At 36.9% G+C, this 20321-nt stretch overlaps 1 protein-coding gene across 1 annotated transcript in view; it reads right to left on the bottom strand.

Moving 5' to 3' along the window:
* Adam28 (ADAM metallopeptidase domain 28) overlaps window positions 1–20321 on the bottom strand; it is a 218329-nt gene that overhangs the window by 186591 nt on the left and 11417 nt on the right. The window contains 9 exon segments of the mRNA XM_032917907.1: window positions 3703–3898; window positions 6069–6158; window positions 7541–7718; window positions 10307–10437; window positions 12043–12127; window positions 14523–14692; window positions 15231–15302; window positions 16330–16401; window positions 18604–18796. Of these exon segments, the coding sequence (XP_032773798.1) occupies window positions 3703–3898; window positions 6069–6158; window positions 7541–7718; window positions 10307–10437; window positions 12043–12127; window positions 14523–14692; window positions 15231–15302; window positions 16330–16401; window positions 18604–18796 (1187 nt within the window).

Genomic DNA, 20321 nt, shown 5'->3' with positions numbered 1-20321 from the left:
AAAGAAGAGTTCATCTTATCTCTGCTCTCAGGTGTGTCAGTGCTCCTGGCAACTGCTTTCAGCTCTGGGTGCAGGCAGAAACTGGGAAGTTCCATGTGCCCACAGGGCACAGAGGGCACTAGGCAGGTTCCTCTTGGGCCAGGAATGTGAGCAGAAGTTGTTATCTCCTCTGAGCTCTCAGGATTGTCTATACTTCTGAATGCCCAGCTCTCCCCCAAAGGATTTGGATACAGAGATCTGTGGGACCAGTTCAGCTCGGGGCACAAGCAGAAACCAGAAGCTGTTTTCTTTTATAAATGTTGTGTTTTTTCATTGTGTAGAATTCTGTAACCTTGGACCAATGGCTCCCTATTTCCTATCTATACCTTGATAAGCAGTTTGCTACTATGTCCTTCCAGGAGTTAAGATCTTTACAGATTTCACCTAGAAGTGAGCACACTTGTACATGTAAAGTTAGTTTTCTGAGGAAGCTTTTGAGTTCAGTTTAGATTTGGGTTTAACCTTTTCAGCTATCTTTATAAAACACTTTATTCTAAAGCCTGCATACCATTCCCTTAGTGTGGCCACTAAACTTCCAGTGAACAGAAGTGATCATTGAAATGTCTCCAGTTTCCTCACTGCTATTTTGCATTCTACAGCATCTATTCATTTGTCTTCCATCTGGGATTATGGCCCATCCAGCAACACCACTGTCCCTTCTGGGTGCACAGAAGAATTTGAATTTGAGGCTAAATAATGATTTTTGAAAAGTATGTCTCAAACATTGAGTGCATGGCAGACAGATATTAAAATAAAAAGTTATCAGTCTTAAAGTAAAATTTTGTCTTTATCTGCTACATTCAATATTTTTTAGTCTTAAAAAGATGCCCTCATCCAGCTTGGTTCCTCCAATTCCTGTGTCTGAAGTGTATGGAATCCTCAGCAATAAGTCTTACCTTCAAGGTCTCAGAGTCAATAGCTTGTAATAATGAAGGGATTCTATAGGATATACCCTGAGCTACAACTCCAAGAGAATTTCTGTTGCTGGTCACTAGAGTATTTCATAAATAATCTATGGCTCCTGGATTATCTATGTTATTGCTCAGTGTTATGCAATTTCTTACAAAAGCACACACACACACACACACACACACACACACACACATTCTTTTTTCCCCATCTTTATTAACTTGAGTATTTCTTATTTACATTTCGATTGTTATTCCCCTTCCTAGTTTCCGGGCCAACATCCCTCCCCTTCTTTATGGGTGTTCCCTCCCATCCTCCCCCCCATTACCACCTCCCCACAACAATCACATTCACTGGGAGCTCAGTCTTGGCAGGACCAAGGGTTTCCCCTTCCACTGGTGCTCTCACTAGGCTATTCATTGCTACCTATGAGGTTGGAGCCCAGTATAGTCTTTGGTTAGTGGCTTAGTCCTGGAAGCTCTGGTTGGTTGGTATTGTTGTTCATATGGGGTCTCAAGCCCCTTCAAGCTCTTTCAGTCCTTTCTAAGATTCCTTCAACGGGGGTCCCATTCTCAGTTCGGTGGTTTGCTGCTGGCATTCACCTATGTATTTGTTGTATTCCGGCTGTGTCTCTCAGGAAAGATCTACATCCGGTTCCTGTTGGCCTGCACTTCTTTGCTTCATCCATCTTATTTAATTGGGTGGCTGTATATATATGGGCCACATGTGGGGCAGGCTCTGAATGGGTGTTCCTTCTGTCTCTGTTCTAAACTTTGCCTCCCTATTCCCTCTCAAGGTGTTCTTGTTCCCCTTTTAAAGAAGGAGTGAAGCATTCACATTTTGGTCATCCTTCTTGAGTTTCATGTGTTCTCTGCATCTAGGGTAATTCAAGCATTTGGGCTAATAGCCACTTATCAATGAGTGCATACCAACACACACACATTCTTAAGCAATATTATACAACATGTGTCCCTGTGACCTAGAATCCTTCCCTCAGAAGTATCAGAAGATGCTTTACAAGCTGCAAAGGGAGCTGTTGTTCCTTTGACCACAACAATGACCAGCCCAATGGGAATTTTCCAATGGTGCAGTAATGGCATTTATATTTTGGAGATAATCAGCAATATCTAGTTAGGCTTAATAGCTAGTTCAATACAAGGGAATTCATGCCTGGTACTATCAATAATTTGTATCTAGAAAGGTTATACACACTAGAGGAGACATTACTATTACTATTTATTCTAAATCAATACAGCATCTAACTTGATTCTAAACACTTACCCTTATACTCATTAACAACTCTCGCTCTCATCCCCTTATCAAAGAAGCTTTAAAAAAATTTGCAACAGACAGAAGCTACTACAGAGATACAAATATGGTCAAAATGCAGGGAATGCATGACTTACTGGCATCAACGTGACACAACTGGAGTTATAACAGAGAAAGGAGCCTTCCTTGAGGAAATGCCTCCATAAGATCCAGCTGTACGGCATTTTCTCAATTAGTGATCAAGTTGGGAAGGACTAGCCCATGGTGGGTGGTGCCATCCCTGGGTTAATAGTCCTGGGTTCTATAGGAAATCAAGCTGAGCAAGCCAGGGGAAGCAAGCCAGTAAGCAGCAACCTCCATGGCCTCTGCATCAGCTCCTGCCTCCAAGTTCCTTCCCTTTATGAGTTTCTGTCCTGATTTCCTTTGCTGATGAACAGCAATGTGGAAGTGTAAGCTGAATAAACTCTTTCCTCCACAACTTGTTTCTTGGTCATGATGTTTTGTGCAAGAACACAAACCCTGACTAAGACAATGGCCATGGGATCCCTATCCTTAGCACACCTACAACACAATCCCTACACTTTAGGCTCTAGGAACATTGTTTAAAAGAGGGCAGAAAAATACAAGAGCCAAAGGACTGAGATGTTTGCTGCAAGATAGTGTCTTCTAGATAAGACCCCATAAAATCTCAACAGTGTCATTGTCTACAAAAGGTCTGCATAATGACCACATCATGCAACACACAATGGAAATAAGAGAATCCACAAGACACCATTCCTAGATGAAAGAATTACAGGCTGTGGAGGGAGAATCAGTTTTCATTACTGATAAGTTATACAATACCAAGTGGTTAACCTTAAACACATGTATGCATGAGCAGCACTAAATGGACTCAGTAAATGAGGGTGGGGGGAATAATACAAGTTGAGAGTGAGAGAGGAGCTAGATTAAAGAAGAGGTGGAATTGAGGTAAATACAGTGTACTTGTGTATAAAACCTCTAATTAAATATGTTAAAGGTATTTATTTGTAATTTTGAGAAGGACACAGTTTCTAGGAGGAATGGGATAATTCCTTGGCCAAAGTCAAGCCCTGTTACTAGACTGATAGAGAAGAATTTGTCCCTGTGACACTCATCCTTATTAACATAATGAGTGTTGGGATTGCCATGGAAACTCACTTCTGGGTATATGGATGAGGATGATTCCAGAAATATTTGACTAAGGAGTGAAAGTCCACCTTGAGTCTGGATAGCATCATCCTTGAGCTGTAGCCCCAGACTGCATAAAAGGAAAAAGCTGGACTCATTTCATCTTCCTCTGCTTCCTGATTTGGGATACAATATAACCAACTGCCTCCTTGACTTCTCCTTCCTGAAGGACTTCCCCTGGAGCTAAGAGTCAAAATTAACCCTCATTTTGTTAAGTTTCTTTCCTTAGGCATTTTTATCACTGTAGTAAAAGATGTAACAAATACAGATCCTTACCTGGGCCCCACATGTCCATGCACTGCTGCTGCAGGGTGGGACAGTTGCCCTTCAAGCAGTAGCCATGCCCATTTTGGCAAGGGAAGCCACTGACTCTGAATCTGTCAACTGGGCAGTGGCTGGATTTACCATCACACATTTCAGGCAGATCACACTCATCTTTTGCTGCTCTGCACACAACCCCAGGCTTTTTCAGCTGCAAGGAAACAGAAGTAGGGAATATGTGTCATCCTGCCTTTTGCCCCAACACCTTAGATTAATACAAACAACCATTTAGTCTTCGGGGCCATGGCATAATTTTACTGTGATTCATTTTTGCACTACATCCATGTCATGTCACTTGTGCTTGTGTTGGCCATACTCTGAGTCTTCGAACAATTAATTTTTGAATTAGTTTTTGCAGTCTTATTCTGATATGGACACTAGGGAAACTTATAGTAATGTAAGAGGCACACTGGGCAATGTTTCAGATGGCATGCGGGGAGTTGTATCTCTCCCTTTGTTGAATGCTTCTTTGTCATGATTTACAAGATTTAAGTCTGTAAATTCAGGATTCACTAGTGAAGTGAAAGGGAGACAGATCTGCCAACAGCAGATCCGCATACCTCAAAACTTTCCCAGGCATCGAGTTTCCTTCAATCTTTTCATCCCAGAGTAGTGCATTTCTTGTCAGCTCTTGTTATGGAATGTTGTATTGTGAAAAAAGAGAAATAGCCAAGTACCCTTTTACTATATGAATTCTGTTGCAACAGTACCATCAATTTTGCTCTTACTTCCTTAGAAAAACCTTGATAAAACAAACTCCTCTTCTATGTCAGTAAATCAAAGGAGGACAATTCTTTGCTAGCTGGGTGAGTAGGCACAGACCACACACACCAAACAACTTCCACTGTTTTAATATTGATTATAAGATCAGACCAAAACTGCAGCCAAAGTTTACCAACCCTCCAAACATAGTTCCCACAGCTCCAGCCAGCTTGGCTCTCTTACAACAAACCACACAACCCTTCCCACACTCTCTTATTATTTAGACATGCTTTCTTTTGGTGTCGAAATCTATATCTAAAATCAGATCATTTTGCTTCCCGGTAGGCAATTTTTTTTTCCATGTAAAGTGCCCTTTGATCTCTCCAGTATAGATCTCTGCTTCCTTTTCCTCCATGTTGTGAGGAAAAGCACTTGAATTTAGATTTAAATAATGTGTTTGTGAATTTGAGCTATGATTGAAGATGGGAGAAACTCCAGTCAATTTAAAATACTTTTCTAACAGATCCATCAATACAAGCAGTTGTAAGATGATGTGCTCTGGGTGCAGTATGAGAAGCAGCAGAAAGAGAAACTCCCAATGGCTGGCATTGAGCTAGCCATGTTTGCTCATGTTGGTTTCTAAAAGATTATACTGTATGAATTCAAGGTGAACAATATGGCATTTTGGGGTGTGTGTGTGTGTGTGTGTGTGTGTGTGTATGCACATTTCTATAGTGAACCAATTATTATGGTCAGCAAATTAACACCAATCTCCAATAGTTACCTTTTTGCATTTATGTGTATGTTTATAGAGAGAACATCTGAAATCCACTCTCATCAGACTTCCACTATAGTATCCATTATTTTTTTTTCTTTTTTCTTTTTTTTTGGAGCTGGGGACCGAACCCAGGGCCTTGCGCTTGCTAGGCAAGCGCTCTACCACTGAGCTAAATCCCCAACCCCTGTATCCATTATTTTTATATTACATATAGGCAACATATGTTTGTTGTACATTAGACCTCCAGCTCTATTAATCCCATATAACTGCCTGTTGGTTCATTAGCCAACAGTCCCTCATTTTTTCACCACTGATAACAATGGCTTTATTCTGTATCTGCACAGTCAACTCTTTTGTTAAATGGGGTGTGATGTATTCCAGACTGGCCTTGAACCCTTTACATAGCTAGTAATAATTTTGAACTTCTAATTCTCTTACTTCCACCTCCAGAATGTTGAGATTAAAGACATGAGCCATCATAACTTGTTAATGCTAGACAAGCACTCTGCCATCTGAATGCAGCATTTCTCAGTGACTCTCTTTTCTTTTACTTGGCATAATGTTCTCATGGGTTATCCTGGCTGTCACTAATAGGAAACTTCCTATTTTGCACAATTTCTGCCCTAAGACTCCATTCACTCAAAAGAAAATGAGATTATATCTTAATGATATTTGCATTATCAGGTATCTGGCTGAATTTGTAAAGTACCCAGTGAGAGATTGAGTTTTTGTTTTTCAAGAAAAAAGAACACTGTCTTGCCTGTGTGACTTAACATAATCACTGAAACATTAATATAGAAAAATAATCATAATTATAAAAGATGAAACATCCAGATCTTACTTGGCATTTCTCGCAGCATTCTCCCAAAGCACACTGGAAACCTGCTTTAATTTTACAGGTCTCTGCATCACAGCATTTGTTGGTACACTCCTAGGAAATATCAGCCACAGATGATTTGAGTCCAATTCATAATATAGATCATTTGTCACATATACTGACTATTTTATATCATTTAAAATTCTCCTTCAGTACAAGAAGAATAAACCAAGACATTATTAGAAAGCATCTGAGCAGCTAGTGGATTGGTTTTTCTTTTTTTCCTGACTTGTTCTTACATGTTTTAACAGAAATATTCTTTCTATTCTTTTAAACAAATATATTTCCCTCAAGCCCTTCATATGAATATCAATGGGTTCTTTTTTCTTGATGAAATATGAAGAAAACAAAAGGAAAAAGATAGTTTTCAGAAAATTCCAACTTAATTAAACACAACTTATCAGTTATGCTTCTATCCCATCTTCAGGTCAATTCCATCCTCAACATAGATACTGAATGTTGTTAATTTAGTCTTTGACATACATACTTTGTCCATTAATTCAATTCTAGTACATATCCCAGAATAACCACTAATGGTGTCCAACAGATTTGTCAGGGACAATGTCAAATAGTTGGACTCCCATGAGAGCAATATAATTTATTTTGATTTTGGTATTTTTGAGAGATCCAAACTCCAAACCCTTTCTGCAGAGGTTCTAGAGAACCTAGAACCTCAGGCAAATTATATTGCACCTGTCAAGATTCCTATCAAAAAGTAAGACCTCAACTGTCAAAATGGTTTTAGAGTTAAAACTACTTTTTCCTTAATTTAAATATATACACCATCAGGGGAAGATGACCTTTGAAGATAGAATAAATAAATCTTTAAACTTATTCTGAAGTTACTCTAAAGCTAATCCTCAGAAGAAATCATACATCACTCCTGTCAAATACAATAATGGGGTTAGGGCAGAATCCTACTTCCAATTTTGGCTGCTCTTTAAAGAGGATGAGACCTAGACAGGGATTGTGATGTCTGGGTCTTGACAGATGTGGGATATGTGACACCAATTCATGCTGCAAGTGGATGTGGGAGTCAATAAATAAGACTCAGGACTAGATCTTGACTCTTGCTCTAGTCAGATCTGTGAGCCCTGAGGAGCAAATGATTTACTCTCTCTAAATAGTGCCATATTGTTATGCCTAAAGTGATGCTCAATGACATACAGTCATTTGAGCTACCAGAAGAATTTCAACCAGAATGCTATGGATGAAGGCAAAAGGTCCATAATGGTGAGGGGTGTTGCAAAGTAAGGATGGAAAGGGATCTAGTGAGGAAGATAAAGAAATATTGAGCTCTGCAAACCCCATATTAGCCCGAAAAATACTCATCTATCCAAAAGTCCCCAGAAGTTCAGTTTTATGGTGGGCCATAATATATGTATTCACTTAACAATTGCTAAATAAACTAGATAATTGTAAAGGGCTAGAAGTACCTTGGGAGTGCCACAGTCACAGTCCTCATTCATTTCCAATAACTGGTTCCCACAGACTGGGGTGGATATGATATCTGAAGGCAAAGGACTATTAAAGAGGCAATGAGATAATTTCTCTTCAAGAAATCGTCTGTAATTGTTACGACTGCAGGAGCTGAAGTCTGTAGGCATGTGGAATCTATGCAGATCGAGAAGGAGAAAAACCAGTACCATTATGCTTTCCATACGGGAAGCAATGGCTGATACCAGCTACAATGATACTTACAAATGACCTCAACAATCAAATCCAGCACACCAGGTGCTAAGATACAAGAACAGCTGCATTTCTAGACTCACCCTCCTGTGTGAATGTAAAAGTCTCAACTTAGTGGGAAAACATGACCATTCTCAAAGTGTAGCTGATCTTTCAGTAAGAACAAAAATGAGCCTTGGCCTGTCTATGACATATTCTCATCCCTAGATCATTTTGGAACAACAGAATCATATTTATGCATAGATCTTAGGGTTCATATTCCCTTAGATAAGTATCAGTTTCATTATTTTCATCTTATTAATGAAAGTGAGGGTTAAACATGCAATAACATCTGGGAGCGATGACAACTGTGCAACTGAAAAAAAGCCAGATCCTCTGCATGGAAGGAACATGGAAAAAACATGATAGACTTGGCAGAAAGATAAGAACAGCAAAAAAGAAGTGTGTGTGTGTGTGTGTGTGTGTGTGTGTGTGTGTGTGTGTGTGTGTGAGTGAGAGAGAGAGAGAGAGTGTGTGTGTGTGTGTGTGTGTGTGTGTGTGTGTGTGTGTGTGTGTGTGTGTAAAGAGAGAGTTCATTTGAGATAAGACTGCCCCCAAATTTTTTCTATCAAGACAGCAATAGAAATATCTTTTCCATTTTCTTTCCTGTGAGAAGTTTCTTCTCCTTTTCCCATTTTATTGAAAATAGATTTTCCCCCTCAAATAATATATTCTGATTATGGTTTCCCCTCCCTCTTTTCCTCTCATTTCTTCCCCTCCCACCCAGAAAAGAATGGGCTTGCAAGAGATAATTCTAAAATATAACAAAATAATATGAGAAAACAAAAACTATAACGTCAAATTTAAACAAGACAAACCGACAGGAAGAAAAGAACACACAAGAGGGCACAGAAATAAGAGACCCACTTGTTTGAACACTAAGGAATCCTATACAAACATGAAATAGGAAGCTATAACAGACAACTTGGTACAGACCCATGCAGGCCCTGTGCATCCTGCCTCAGTCTTTGTGAGTGAGTTCATAGGAGCTTTGCTCATGTTGACTTAGAGGCATTTTTCCCTTGGTGTCCCCTCTCCCCTCTGGCTCTAACACTCTTTGCACCTCTTCCTCTACTGGTTCCCTGAGCTCTAAAAGGAGGAACAGGATCTCATTTAGGGCTGGTTGTTCCAAATTTCTCACTCTATGCCTGACCTTAGGTCTCTTTATAGGTTGCCCTCTGGTGGTGCAGAAGGAAGCATCTCCAATGCTGACTGATCGTGATTGTCTTTCTGGATCTGAGTTACCTCATTTGGGCTGATTGTTTTCTAGTCCCATTCATTTGCCTGCACATTTCGTGATGTCAGTTTTTTCATTGTTTAGTCTTGTTTGTTTGTTTTCTTACAGCTTCATTGTGCAGATGTACCATGTTATCTCTATTCTTCTTATGAGGGATATCATGAGATTTTTTTTCTTCAAAAACTCTTTCCCTGTAAACACCTACTCTGAGTTTATGGAAAATTTGACAAAAATCTAAGGATATTTTGGAATCATACATCATATAGCTAATACACACACACACACACCCTTTTACACACACACACACACACACACACACACAGAGAGAGAGAGAGAGAGAGAGAGAGAGAGAGAAGAGAGAGAGAGAGAAACAACAACAACAACAAAAACTAGCTGCCTTAACCCAAAGAGAGAATGTATTTCTAATGTGGCACATTTCTTTTAAATCACATATTGGGCTGGCTTCAGTTAAAGCTCTCACTGGCTGCTCCTCCAAAGGATCCTAGTTTGACTGCAAACACCCATAGGGCAGTACCACAATGTCTGTAACTCCAGTCTTAGAAGATATGAAGCCCTCTTCTGGCCTCCAAGGGCACCATATGCAAGTGGTGCTTAGACATATATGCAGGCAAAACCACTATCCACATGTAAATAAATAATTTTAAAAGTACATGTAGGTGCAGGTCAGCGGGTGTGGTACAGGTTTGCCATGAAAGGAATCAAATATTAAATTATCATGAAATACTATGAAATAAATGGAATTGAGTAAAATGAATGAAATTTTAAAACTTATAGTAATGTTTGGTTGGGTTGTCAATACCATTTAACCTTGAGAATTCTCTATCTGCCTAGACATTTTTACAGAAGTGTCACCAAGGCTGTGAGAACTGTGTCTGAGCCCAGAGCTGAGAGGATCTATGAGTTGTTTGCTACCCCAGGAGCACAGCTGGTGCCTTTGTGGTCACACTTCTCCATGGTGGCTCCTGAAAACCTGTGTTATCTCTTTCTTTCTGAATGTTTTCCCATGTAAACCTTTGTCTCTGTGACATTGTCCTTTGGTTATTACTGGGTGCTATATATATTCAAGTTAAAAAAAATATAAGCTTGCTGATTTTACTAAGATTCTTCCAATTCTAAAACCTAGAATCTTGAACAAGTTGATGACCATGACCTTGAGGATAGCACCAATAACTGTACATCAAACCAGGGATACACAGTGTACCCCCAACACCTTTACCTTAGTGACTGCTCCATTACACAGACTTCAGATGGGCACTTACAACTCAAGTAGTCATGAATCATGCCAAGGTTGTGACCCATTTCATGTGCCATTGTTCCTGCGACTCGAAGATGGTAGTTACTGTGGTCCTAAGGGCAAAAATGGGGGAAATGTCATGTACTTTGCATGGAGACATACTCTTCCTTTTATCCAATTCAGCTAAAGATCTCTCTCTCTGTGTCTCTGTCTCTGTCTCTGTCTCTCTCTCTCTCTCTCTCATACACACACACACACACACACACACACACACACACACACACACATACACACAAATAGGAAGAAAACAAGTAAGGAAATAAATTTATCATTTGAACAATAATCCCAAAATGTCAGTGTAACCATTTCAACATGAGACAAACTAGACTCCTGAATAATCAGTACTTCAGGGATGATCATTAGTGAGGATGGTAAGATATTAAATGGATCAGTTCTTCAGAGAGACAATCAGTATACTTACTTAAATGCCCAAGAAGTGTTGAACCCATGAAACATAAACAAGCAGGTGAAAAATAAAAATGAGCAAACTAGCAACTATGTTTCTATATTTTAATGACTACTTTCCTTTAAGACTCAACAGACCCAAACAGCATTATAGATGACCTTGATATTATTGACATTTATAGAACACAAACAGGAGACAATTTTGTGTCTATTTATATGGAGCCACTAACTAAAGACACAATATCAAAAAATCAAAATTGTACAGAGTACACTCCAATATGCAAAAGTAATAATAGGAAATTTATATAACACTTATAAACAATATATGAGCTAAAGTCTAAAAGAAAAATTATAAAGTATTTAAGGTGAAAAAATATAACATCTGCCCAATGCATTGGTGCAGGTAAAATGGTGTACAGTGAGGCACTGATTGTGTTAAAGAAGAATAAATTCAATCTGGTATAACTAGAAGAGAATTATTAACATGAGAGCAAAGGTCACTGAAGTTTAGAGGAAAAATCACTGAAAGTATCAATGATTTTTGTAAAGATAAAGAAAATTAAGAAACACCAATGGAAACTGGCCATGATAACCAAAAAAAGTATATGTAATCAATATCTTAAATAGTTGTAAACAGATAGGGGATAGGCCTATAAGTTAGTGATATGGTGACTTGTGCTGGATATCATCAGTCAATTTTGTCCCTGATATATGTGGACATTTTTTTCCAAGAAAGATGAAACTACCAAGTTTACTCAAATAAAGATAATCTGAACAGTATGAATAAATCAATGAATCACTGAAATTTGATTTCAGAATTCTTTCCAAAAGGAAACTACAGCAACACACAGTTTTACTGGTGAATTTCATTCAACATTTGGGAGAAATAGATGCAATCTATTATAGTGGTGAAAAAGACCAGTGTGGGGAGTACATCCCAACTCCCTTAATGTGATCAAATTTACTATACAAACAAAACCCTTAAAAATCATGTTACACAAAAATAAAGCTACAGTCGGATACTGCCCTTGAATCTAGATACAGAGAACCTGCAACTGCATTACCATTGTAAATTAAGACAGTATTTTATGAATATGTTGGCTTTATCCAAGAATGCAAGGTTAGGTCAATATTGGCCATTTATTTACTGTATTTACTGAAACAGACAATAGGCAGCCCTAGTAACCTTCTCTATAGATGGGGTAGAAAAATTTGGGAGATGCATAGATCCAGCGTTTGATCTTCAAACTGACCTGAACAATGCCAACAGAATGGTAAGGAGAACACATTGAAGACATGAAGGCTAGACCAACTGTTGAACCAGAAAAATCTGTTGAGCTATTAGGAAGAAAGGAACAGAAGGGAAAATGAGAAAACTAGCTTTTTAAAAGATAAACAATTCCTTTGAAACTCTAAACAAATACTAGAGAAATTTAAGTTTCCAACTATCACGTAAGTATTTACTTGGGTTTTGAAATAATAAGAGATATTTTTCCAATAATGTCTACCGCAAAACTTGAAATCCAAGCATTTGGATTTAAGAACATCCAATGTTCACCATGTGCTCCTGATAATATAATATTTTGTGTCTCTCTATTTTTTATAATATAATTTTCCTTTCCAAAAGGAAACATTTTGGCCTTTAGCCCTAACAAGTGCTCCCCTGTAAATAATTGCCTGGTTATAAGCTAAGTGTTATGTCTTTTTTAATTTGTATCTTTCTCATACTTTATTTTAAATACTTATTCTTATGTTCTTTTTATAATGTTTTTGTTGGAGTAATATTTTAAAAGAATTTATGTTATTAAGTATTTTGAACTGAACAGAAACAGGTTTGGATGAATTCTGTTTATTTGCTAATGGACTTTAACTTTGCTTTTGGAGTTTATTTTTAATTAGCAGTGGTGACACTGCCTTTCTAGTCAATGTTCTTTTGCTCTCTGCATAAGGCTTTGAGGCTTGTTCACTTACAGAAATTTTAAACACTTGTCAAATTTTTAATTCCACTAGCTGATTCAACTTGTTTTTTCCAACTAAACAACATTGATTCTGCCATGAAAAATCAGAAAATTAATAGAATTATCCCCTCACTTTCCATTCCCTGTATATTTTGTCTTTTTACTTAATCAGATTTTACATACTTTTTATTTGGAAACTATACTTCTGCATTTTGTCATATTTAAAGATTTATCATGTTGGTAACTTATTTTGAATTCATATTATAGATGATTTAATATTTGATTCTACCTTTGTATGAAATCAATTCTCAACATTGATACCATTTATTAAAGTAACGCCTTCCTCTATTCTATAATTATCTATTTTTTCCACTAATACAGTATATCTGGACATTAATATTCATATCTGGTTATTCCTACACATGGGCATCTTGTTACTTTGTCTAGTAAATGGTAAGACTTACAATTTAAAGTTGGAACTGTAAATCTTCTATCCAGAGAATTGGTGTCTTTTTTTTTCCTGTTTGAGCTCATCTCTTTAAGAAATCTCCTCTCAGTATTCCATTAACCTTAACTACACATTTAAATCTTGTCTATTGTTTGCATCTTTTCATGCCATTGTGCTATAGTGCATGAATATCCAGCAATTTGACTGACTTGGGAGGGCTCACATCATTCAAGTTTTTTAGCTACTAGGTTCCTATCTTGGGAACTTGCTATGCTCCTCCTTAAAGCATAGACTCCACACCAGAGTGTGTCTCAATCTAGAAGTCACTCTTCCAGGTGAAGGAGTTGCATCTGCTACTCTTTACTATGTCCTTCAATGAGTCATCCTTGTAGTGCTCACAGCCTGATGAACACCTTTAGGTGGGCCCTATAGTATGGAATTTTAATTATGTTCGTGAAATCATTGTGGTTAAGAGCATAAAACCATTGTGGTTAAGAGTATTACATCCATTGCAGTGCTGTGTGGACTTGAGCATTTGGTCACAATGATCCAGATTTCTTCTGAACTTCATAGAATTCTGGTGTGAGAGAAGCCAACAACTTTTTAAAGATCCTACTATGTTAAAATGGAAGTATATATTCTATATAGACTTCCTATATACTATAGGAAATCTAATATATATATATCATATATGGTAATTAGGCTTATGTTAAACGTGTAAGTTTTGAATTGAATTTGATCTACGCAAAATATAAATTAATTCTACAGGACATAGGATACCTATATTCATGGCATGGACTATTTCCTGAGGAAGCAGACTCTCTAGCCATTTCAAGATCACAGTGGCAGCTTTCTCCTGTCTGATGCCCACTGAAGCAATGAACCTGTGCTGGGGGCACATCCTTGATTTCATACACTAAAGTACAAGGCTTTTTTCATTCACTATATTTATTTCAGCTCTTCTTATTAAATGGTCTTTCAGCCAAATAATCTTAAGTGTGGGGTTTTGATATAATACACAATCTTACTTTGATTCTATCAGTTTCCCTTAACTTAAGGCTAAAGTCAATCAGTTCTTCTACACATAGAGTCTCAATTCTTCTTTTCATGATCTACATTTGTCCTTCTTTTGTGTAGACCCAATAAAACAGAATTCTGACAAATGTTTGCCTTATCTATATTTAAGAAAATAAAACCACTATTTGGAGCCAAAAAGGACCAATCTGAGAATGTTAAAAAGACAAACAAAAACCTGTGTGTAGATTCTTACATCTTACCTATGCCCTGATATATCACTCTCATTGTGCAAAGAGGAAATTGTACATACGAGATTAGCTGGGCAATATCATGGTGCTTTCTCTTTAGCAGATCATTTCCCCTCCACTTAGAGAAGTTTTCCAGGGTGGTGTTGGCATCTGGTGTTATCTTTATTTTATCCTCATCGGTCCAGATTTCCATTCCAACTAAGGCCACATGGGCATCAAGCTTATTGTAAAGCTGTCCAAAGAGAGTACATTGTAAAGCAAAGAATAATGATAGCAAGATCAGTTTTTAATATTTCTAATGCACTTTGTTTTTCAAAAGCCAACATATATGCCATTCTCTTTACCACCTTGAGCATCATTGGACTTATCTAGATAAAATGCTCCTGAACTTTAAGTAACTTCTTCTTGAGGGTTATTTTCAAGGAGAAATGAGAGGTTCTACAGCTCCGGAGATGAAAAGCCTATTTTGTTTCTTGTTTACTGTAACTCCCTGAAATGATTTTCTACTAGAATTTGGTTATTAGTATTCCTTAAGTGGATTTTGGGAAACAAAATTCTTTTAAGCAAAACTCGACTTGTAATCTTTTGGTCCTAACATGTGATATTGATATCTAATGAAGCAGCAACATTCAAAATTATTCCTCAAAAGTCCTGGGACTCATACCCCAGGAGACACATTTTCCTTCCTAGATTCATGTTCATCCATAACAAAATTCAAGAATACCCCTTCACAAAGTGTTTAAAGTTATATTTAGTAAAATATATCATACCATGTTGACATAATTGGCCATCTCATGTACTCTCTTTCTTATTTCATCAAGATTTTTATTGTATTTCTTAAACTAAAAGACAATGAAAAGAAAGAAATAGGAGCAGATAGAAATTAATATAATTGGAAGATTTAAAGACTTTAACTTATTTTACAGTGATTATAATTATCCCTTATTAATGATTTAAAATTAAAAGCAAATTGAGTCATTTTTGATGTAAACTAAAGAATTTGGGGAACAATATCATGCTTTCTCCATTGTAATAACAGGTCAGCATAAAGATCTTAGAAATCGCAGAATGCATGGTGGCCCACCTGCAATCTCAGTATTGGAAGGCCAAGGCAAGAGGACCATGAGTAAGGACAGCCTTGGCTGTATAGAAAGACTGTCTCAATAAAATAACCTCAATAAAATAAAGTGAGAATTATTCTAAATATGTCTTAATTTCCATGGTTTCCTAACTTTGTAGAAATAGTACAAAGCATGGTTAACCATGTTTTAAATCTATGCATAGTAGATGAGTCCAACACAAGAAACCCAGAGATTTGAGTTCTGAGATAATTATCCCAATAATTTAGAGATTCAAAGATTTTTCTTGTTGGCATTAAACACACAGAGAACTTGTTTAGAAACTTACAATTAATATAAATAAAAAATATCCAATAAGAAAAGAAAAGAAAAAAAATGTGTTCCTAGAAAAGAAATTAAATTAAGAATTGCCTTTCTCCAAAGAGCCCATCCACTGGGCCTTTGTATATTTGACTGCTTCCTCTAGAATATAAATCCTACATTACAAATGAACAACAACCTTACCAACGGCAATATGACAAAGGAGTTTAAATGGAAACTAAATTCGGATCTCTAAAGATAGTAAAAAAAAAAAGAGATTTTTAAAGCCAACAATATGATTTATGCATATTTGTCAGTTATTTATTTCTGAGAACATCTGTCAGTTTCATTATAAATATCAACTTCATAAAATAATTTCTCCATATGCTTCATATTACTGATCTTTCTACATAGATCTAGACATTCCTATTTCACACAATGAGCTGTGAGCAAGATAATTTTGTGAGATGCAGTAGTCTGATGTCATTACCTCACCATTGTCCAGGACCACATAATATTCTATGTACTTCTTAGGTTCTTGGACCATCCCATCATTCAGCTTCTGAAATAGAAGGAAAATCATAACTAAGATAATACCTTTTGCTGTTGATCATGTGTGGTCTTAGAAGAGGTTGGATTGTATCTGAGAATCAAGACAGACAAGATTACTATTTTAACTCTACTACAACATCTAGGCATACATACAGAGAAGGCTCAGAAAATGTTAGAAAATGAAGGGAAAATATTATCTTTTATGATTTCATCATCAGAAACAAATTACCTAAGATAGAATCATATATTACCTAATAAGATGTATACTTACCTCCCACTTTCCATAGGAACAAAATATTTTCTACCAATTTCTTATGCATTCACGTACTCTGGATATTGGAATAGATAAATCTATTTGCCCCATCAGCATAGCGGTTCACAAGAGACAAAGAAATAGATGTAAGTATCAGATGTGACAAGTATTGCGGATGGATTCAATGAGTTACTGAAGGTGTGCTATTAGGTAGTGATTTCAAAATAGACAATTAGAAAAAGCATTTTTAGAGCCTTGGTCTATATATTATACCCATAAAATTGTGAAAAACGTTGAAATATAATCCAGAAAAGAAAAGAACTAAAATACCAAGATCTTGGTTAATTGACAATGATATGTTTAAAAAAACAGGGAAAGTTTTTTGTCAGAATAAATGGAATGTAAATTTTGTAGGCCAAGGGACATACAATGTAGTGGATGCTGGGCAGAGTCAAACAGACATTTGTTAACTCTTAATGGTGCTTAGGCTCTTATGTCACATGTGATGATTGGAAAGACATCCATAGGTTTTAACATTATGCATTTTATAATCAAACATCACTCAACCTAGAACAAGGAGAGTCTGTTAAGGTGAGAACAGACATAAAAAGGACAGATCAAGTTGACATGATGATCTTGAAATACTACTTGAGAGCTCAGTGAAGAACTGAAATATTTGAAGAGATGGACACCATGTGAGAAAAGAAAAGAGAAACCAACAATAATTCCCATGCATGGGAAGAATTACAAAGCAAAAAGCAGAAAACAGTTTATCAAGTGACTGACCAGAAGAGGGTGACCAGAAAAATGCTTCAGAAAGCCAACACAAAAGCTTGTCGGAAAAGCATGGTCATTTCTACATGGCTCCCAAAGACTCAAGATGGAACCAGAGGCTGGTGCCAACCAGAACCAGAGTGATATTGAGAGAAACATGTAGCCAAAACAATTTCATATGGGTTCCTAGATAGGCTGGTGAAATTTAATTCCATGGCAAAGAGAAACAACCTTTTTGTTTTGTTTTGTTTTGGCTTGGCTTTTGGTTTTTTTAAAACTTAAATGGTTAGATGTTTTTACTTAGAATCAGTCTGCCTGGTGCTTACAGATTCTGAGAACACTTGGAAGAAATAATCACGCAATGAAAGTGAAATGACAGAAACATTTTAGTGCACACCACACAGCTGAAAACAGCTGGGTTTATTTTTCCTTCTGTCATAAGAAAGAATATTCTATGTTCCAACAGATAGATCCTATGTTTATAAATGCTGCTTGATACTGCATTCCCAGTAAACTGAACATCTCTGAGGACAAATTTCTCCTATTTCTACATCAAAAAAGTCCCTACAAGTGTGCCTTTTGTGAGATTTAGAGGGTACTGTTGTCTATTCCCTGCAGTCCAATATTACATTTCAGTCTTCTTTTTAGCCCTTGTACATTGTTGATAATAGCTCATGCATATTCTTAATGAGAAAATAATTAATGTAAGATTTCATCATGAGTATAAACTATAGCTATTAATTTTAGTAGTGACTATAAAATGTGAGTCAAGCTTACTAGTGGTATTAGAACCAAGGGCTTCAAAGGTGGCTGAGCAAAAATTTGAGCTCTGAAATTCAAATGCTCAAACCCAATGTGAAAGGTGGATGAGTGTAGTGGTCTACCTCAATTCCAAGTACAGAAAGGACAGAGACTGGGATTCCTAGAAAAAGATGGCAAGTCAGACTATCCAAAATTTAGGCCCATTGAGAGCCAATATTTTAATTGTGCCTCAATATATCAGGATCATTTAAGAAAAGCACTTGACAGCAACCTGCAGTCTCCACAGACACAGAGAGACATGGTCATATATACACATATGCATGAAATATATATATATGTATATATATACATATATATGTGTATATATATATATGAATATGAAAAAAATAACTCGGGTTAGGACACAAAACAAGCCCTACGCACAATCAACCTGGTGGCAGGAAGGACCACATCCTGATGCAGTCCTTGGAGCCATAGCGCATCATCCACTCCACAGTTACTGTTCTCCTGGTCTTCTTTGGGGTCATCCTTGAAGAGTGCATGTGCCTGCTCATCCAAGCTCTCCGAGCTCAAAGGTTCGATAAAATACCTTTCATCAGCTTGACTGAAGTAACCCCTGAGGAACATGAGCATTCACATTTCTTAACACAATCGTCTTGCTTCCGAGTTGTACAGACAGAGTTCTCAAAGTCCTCATGATGAAAAAATAACCCAGCTTACCTGTTGCTGGCACTAGAAACATTTCCTCACTCAGTCCCAGATTTTATACTGTCCCTGCACTACAGTGGCCTTGGAAGTGAAGGATATTTTGGAGTCTTAAAATTCTAAGCCTATTTCTGAATAGCTGTGAATCTAAAGTAAGGCTATTTAACTAAGTAGCCTCACCTTTTAATTTGTAAGATGGAAGAGCATAATGAGTGATAGGAGGGTGTTATGGGGTGGAGAGCAGGGGAAGCATGTAGTCAGCAAAGATTACCAACTTCTTCACAAACCCTGATACTGACGTCTAAGCTGACTTGTTGACCACTCTATGCTGTTATTCCCTGTAAATGGCTGATTGCACATTAGATTGCTTTTAAGATTTACTAGCTTTGGTAAAAATGATGAGTAATTTCAGTTGCGTTTTCATTCCTTAATTAATCTAGAGTTCTAATGAGTTAAAATTAGTCTGAATCATATTTAATGAGACTCATTCTATTAAGCACTGCACTAAAAGCAGAGGGTAAAGAGATCTGCAATCTCTTCCTTCATAAAACTTTTTATTCAAAAATGAGGAAAACGTGCATGTAGAAATACTTTTTAAAATGTATATGTAATTATTTACCAAATGAACATATATCCAATTATATCTAATTAGTATGAAGTAGAAATGCATGAGCATACAGTTTCTAGTACTGGAAGACAGTGAGTGTGGGTGTTTGTTTCATTTGGTTTAGTTAAAGTACATGGTGGTTGAAGTAAGATGTCTCAATAGAGGCAGATGTAGTGACAAGCAGGAAATAATAGAAGATAAATAATACAATCCCTGGGGCTTGGTAAGGAAATGGAGGCTGGAGGAATGAGACAGGGACTCTCCAAAGACTTCCTGATGCCTGACTGAGGAAATTACTACTTGATTATTCTGTCACTAAGGTCAAAGATACAGGAAAAATAATGGATTGATAAGACAGTTTGCTTGGCTTAGAACACATAGAGATTTGAATTCTTTAAGGTATCCACCTAGAAATACAGAAAAGGAAATTAATCAATTCTTGGTAGTGATGAAATATCAGACTGTAGAAAGACACATACAGAAAGTCAAAAACAGGCAGAAGGATATAATATTCTTAAGAATAAAAACTAAAAAGAATTAAAAGTGAGGAGAGAAAGAAGAGGAGCTGCACTCCCTCACAGAGTCTGACTATAAAATTGTGTCTCAAAAATCTTCATTTTTAAATGAACAAAAATAAAAATAAAACTGAAGGCAGTTCAGTAGTTTAAATTTCATGCTTCAAAAAGAAATGACATTTTGATGCAAAATTTCAAAATTTTGAAGCTGTTAGGAATCACACTTAACTATATTATATAACTAACTATACTTGTGGGTCTTCAGACTTATCAAACATGAACTGTGCACCACTGGTTACTCCTCAAGTCTCACC

Source organism: Rattus rattus, chromosome 12 (assembly GCF_011064425.1).
Source record: "Rattus rattus isolate New Zealand chromosome 12, Rrattus_CSIRO_v1, whole genome shotgun sequence".
NCBI lineage: Eukaryota > Metazoa > Chordata > Mammalia > Rodentia > Muridae > Rattus > Rattus rattus.
Note: the sequence above shows the minus strand (reverse complement) of the source record. Positions and strands in the feature narration are given on the sequence as shown.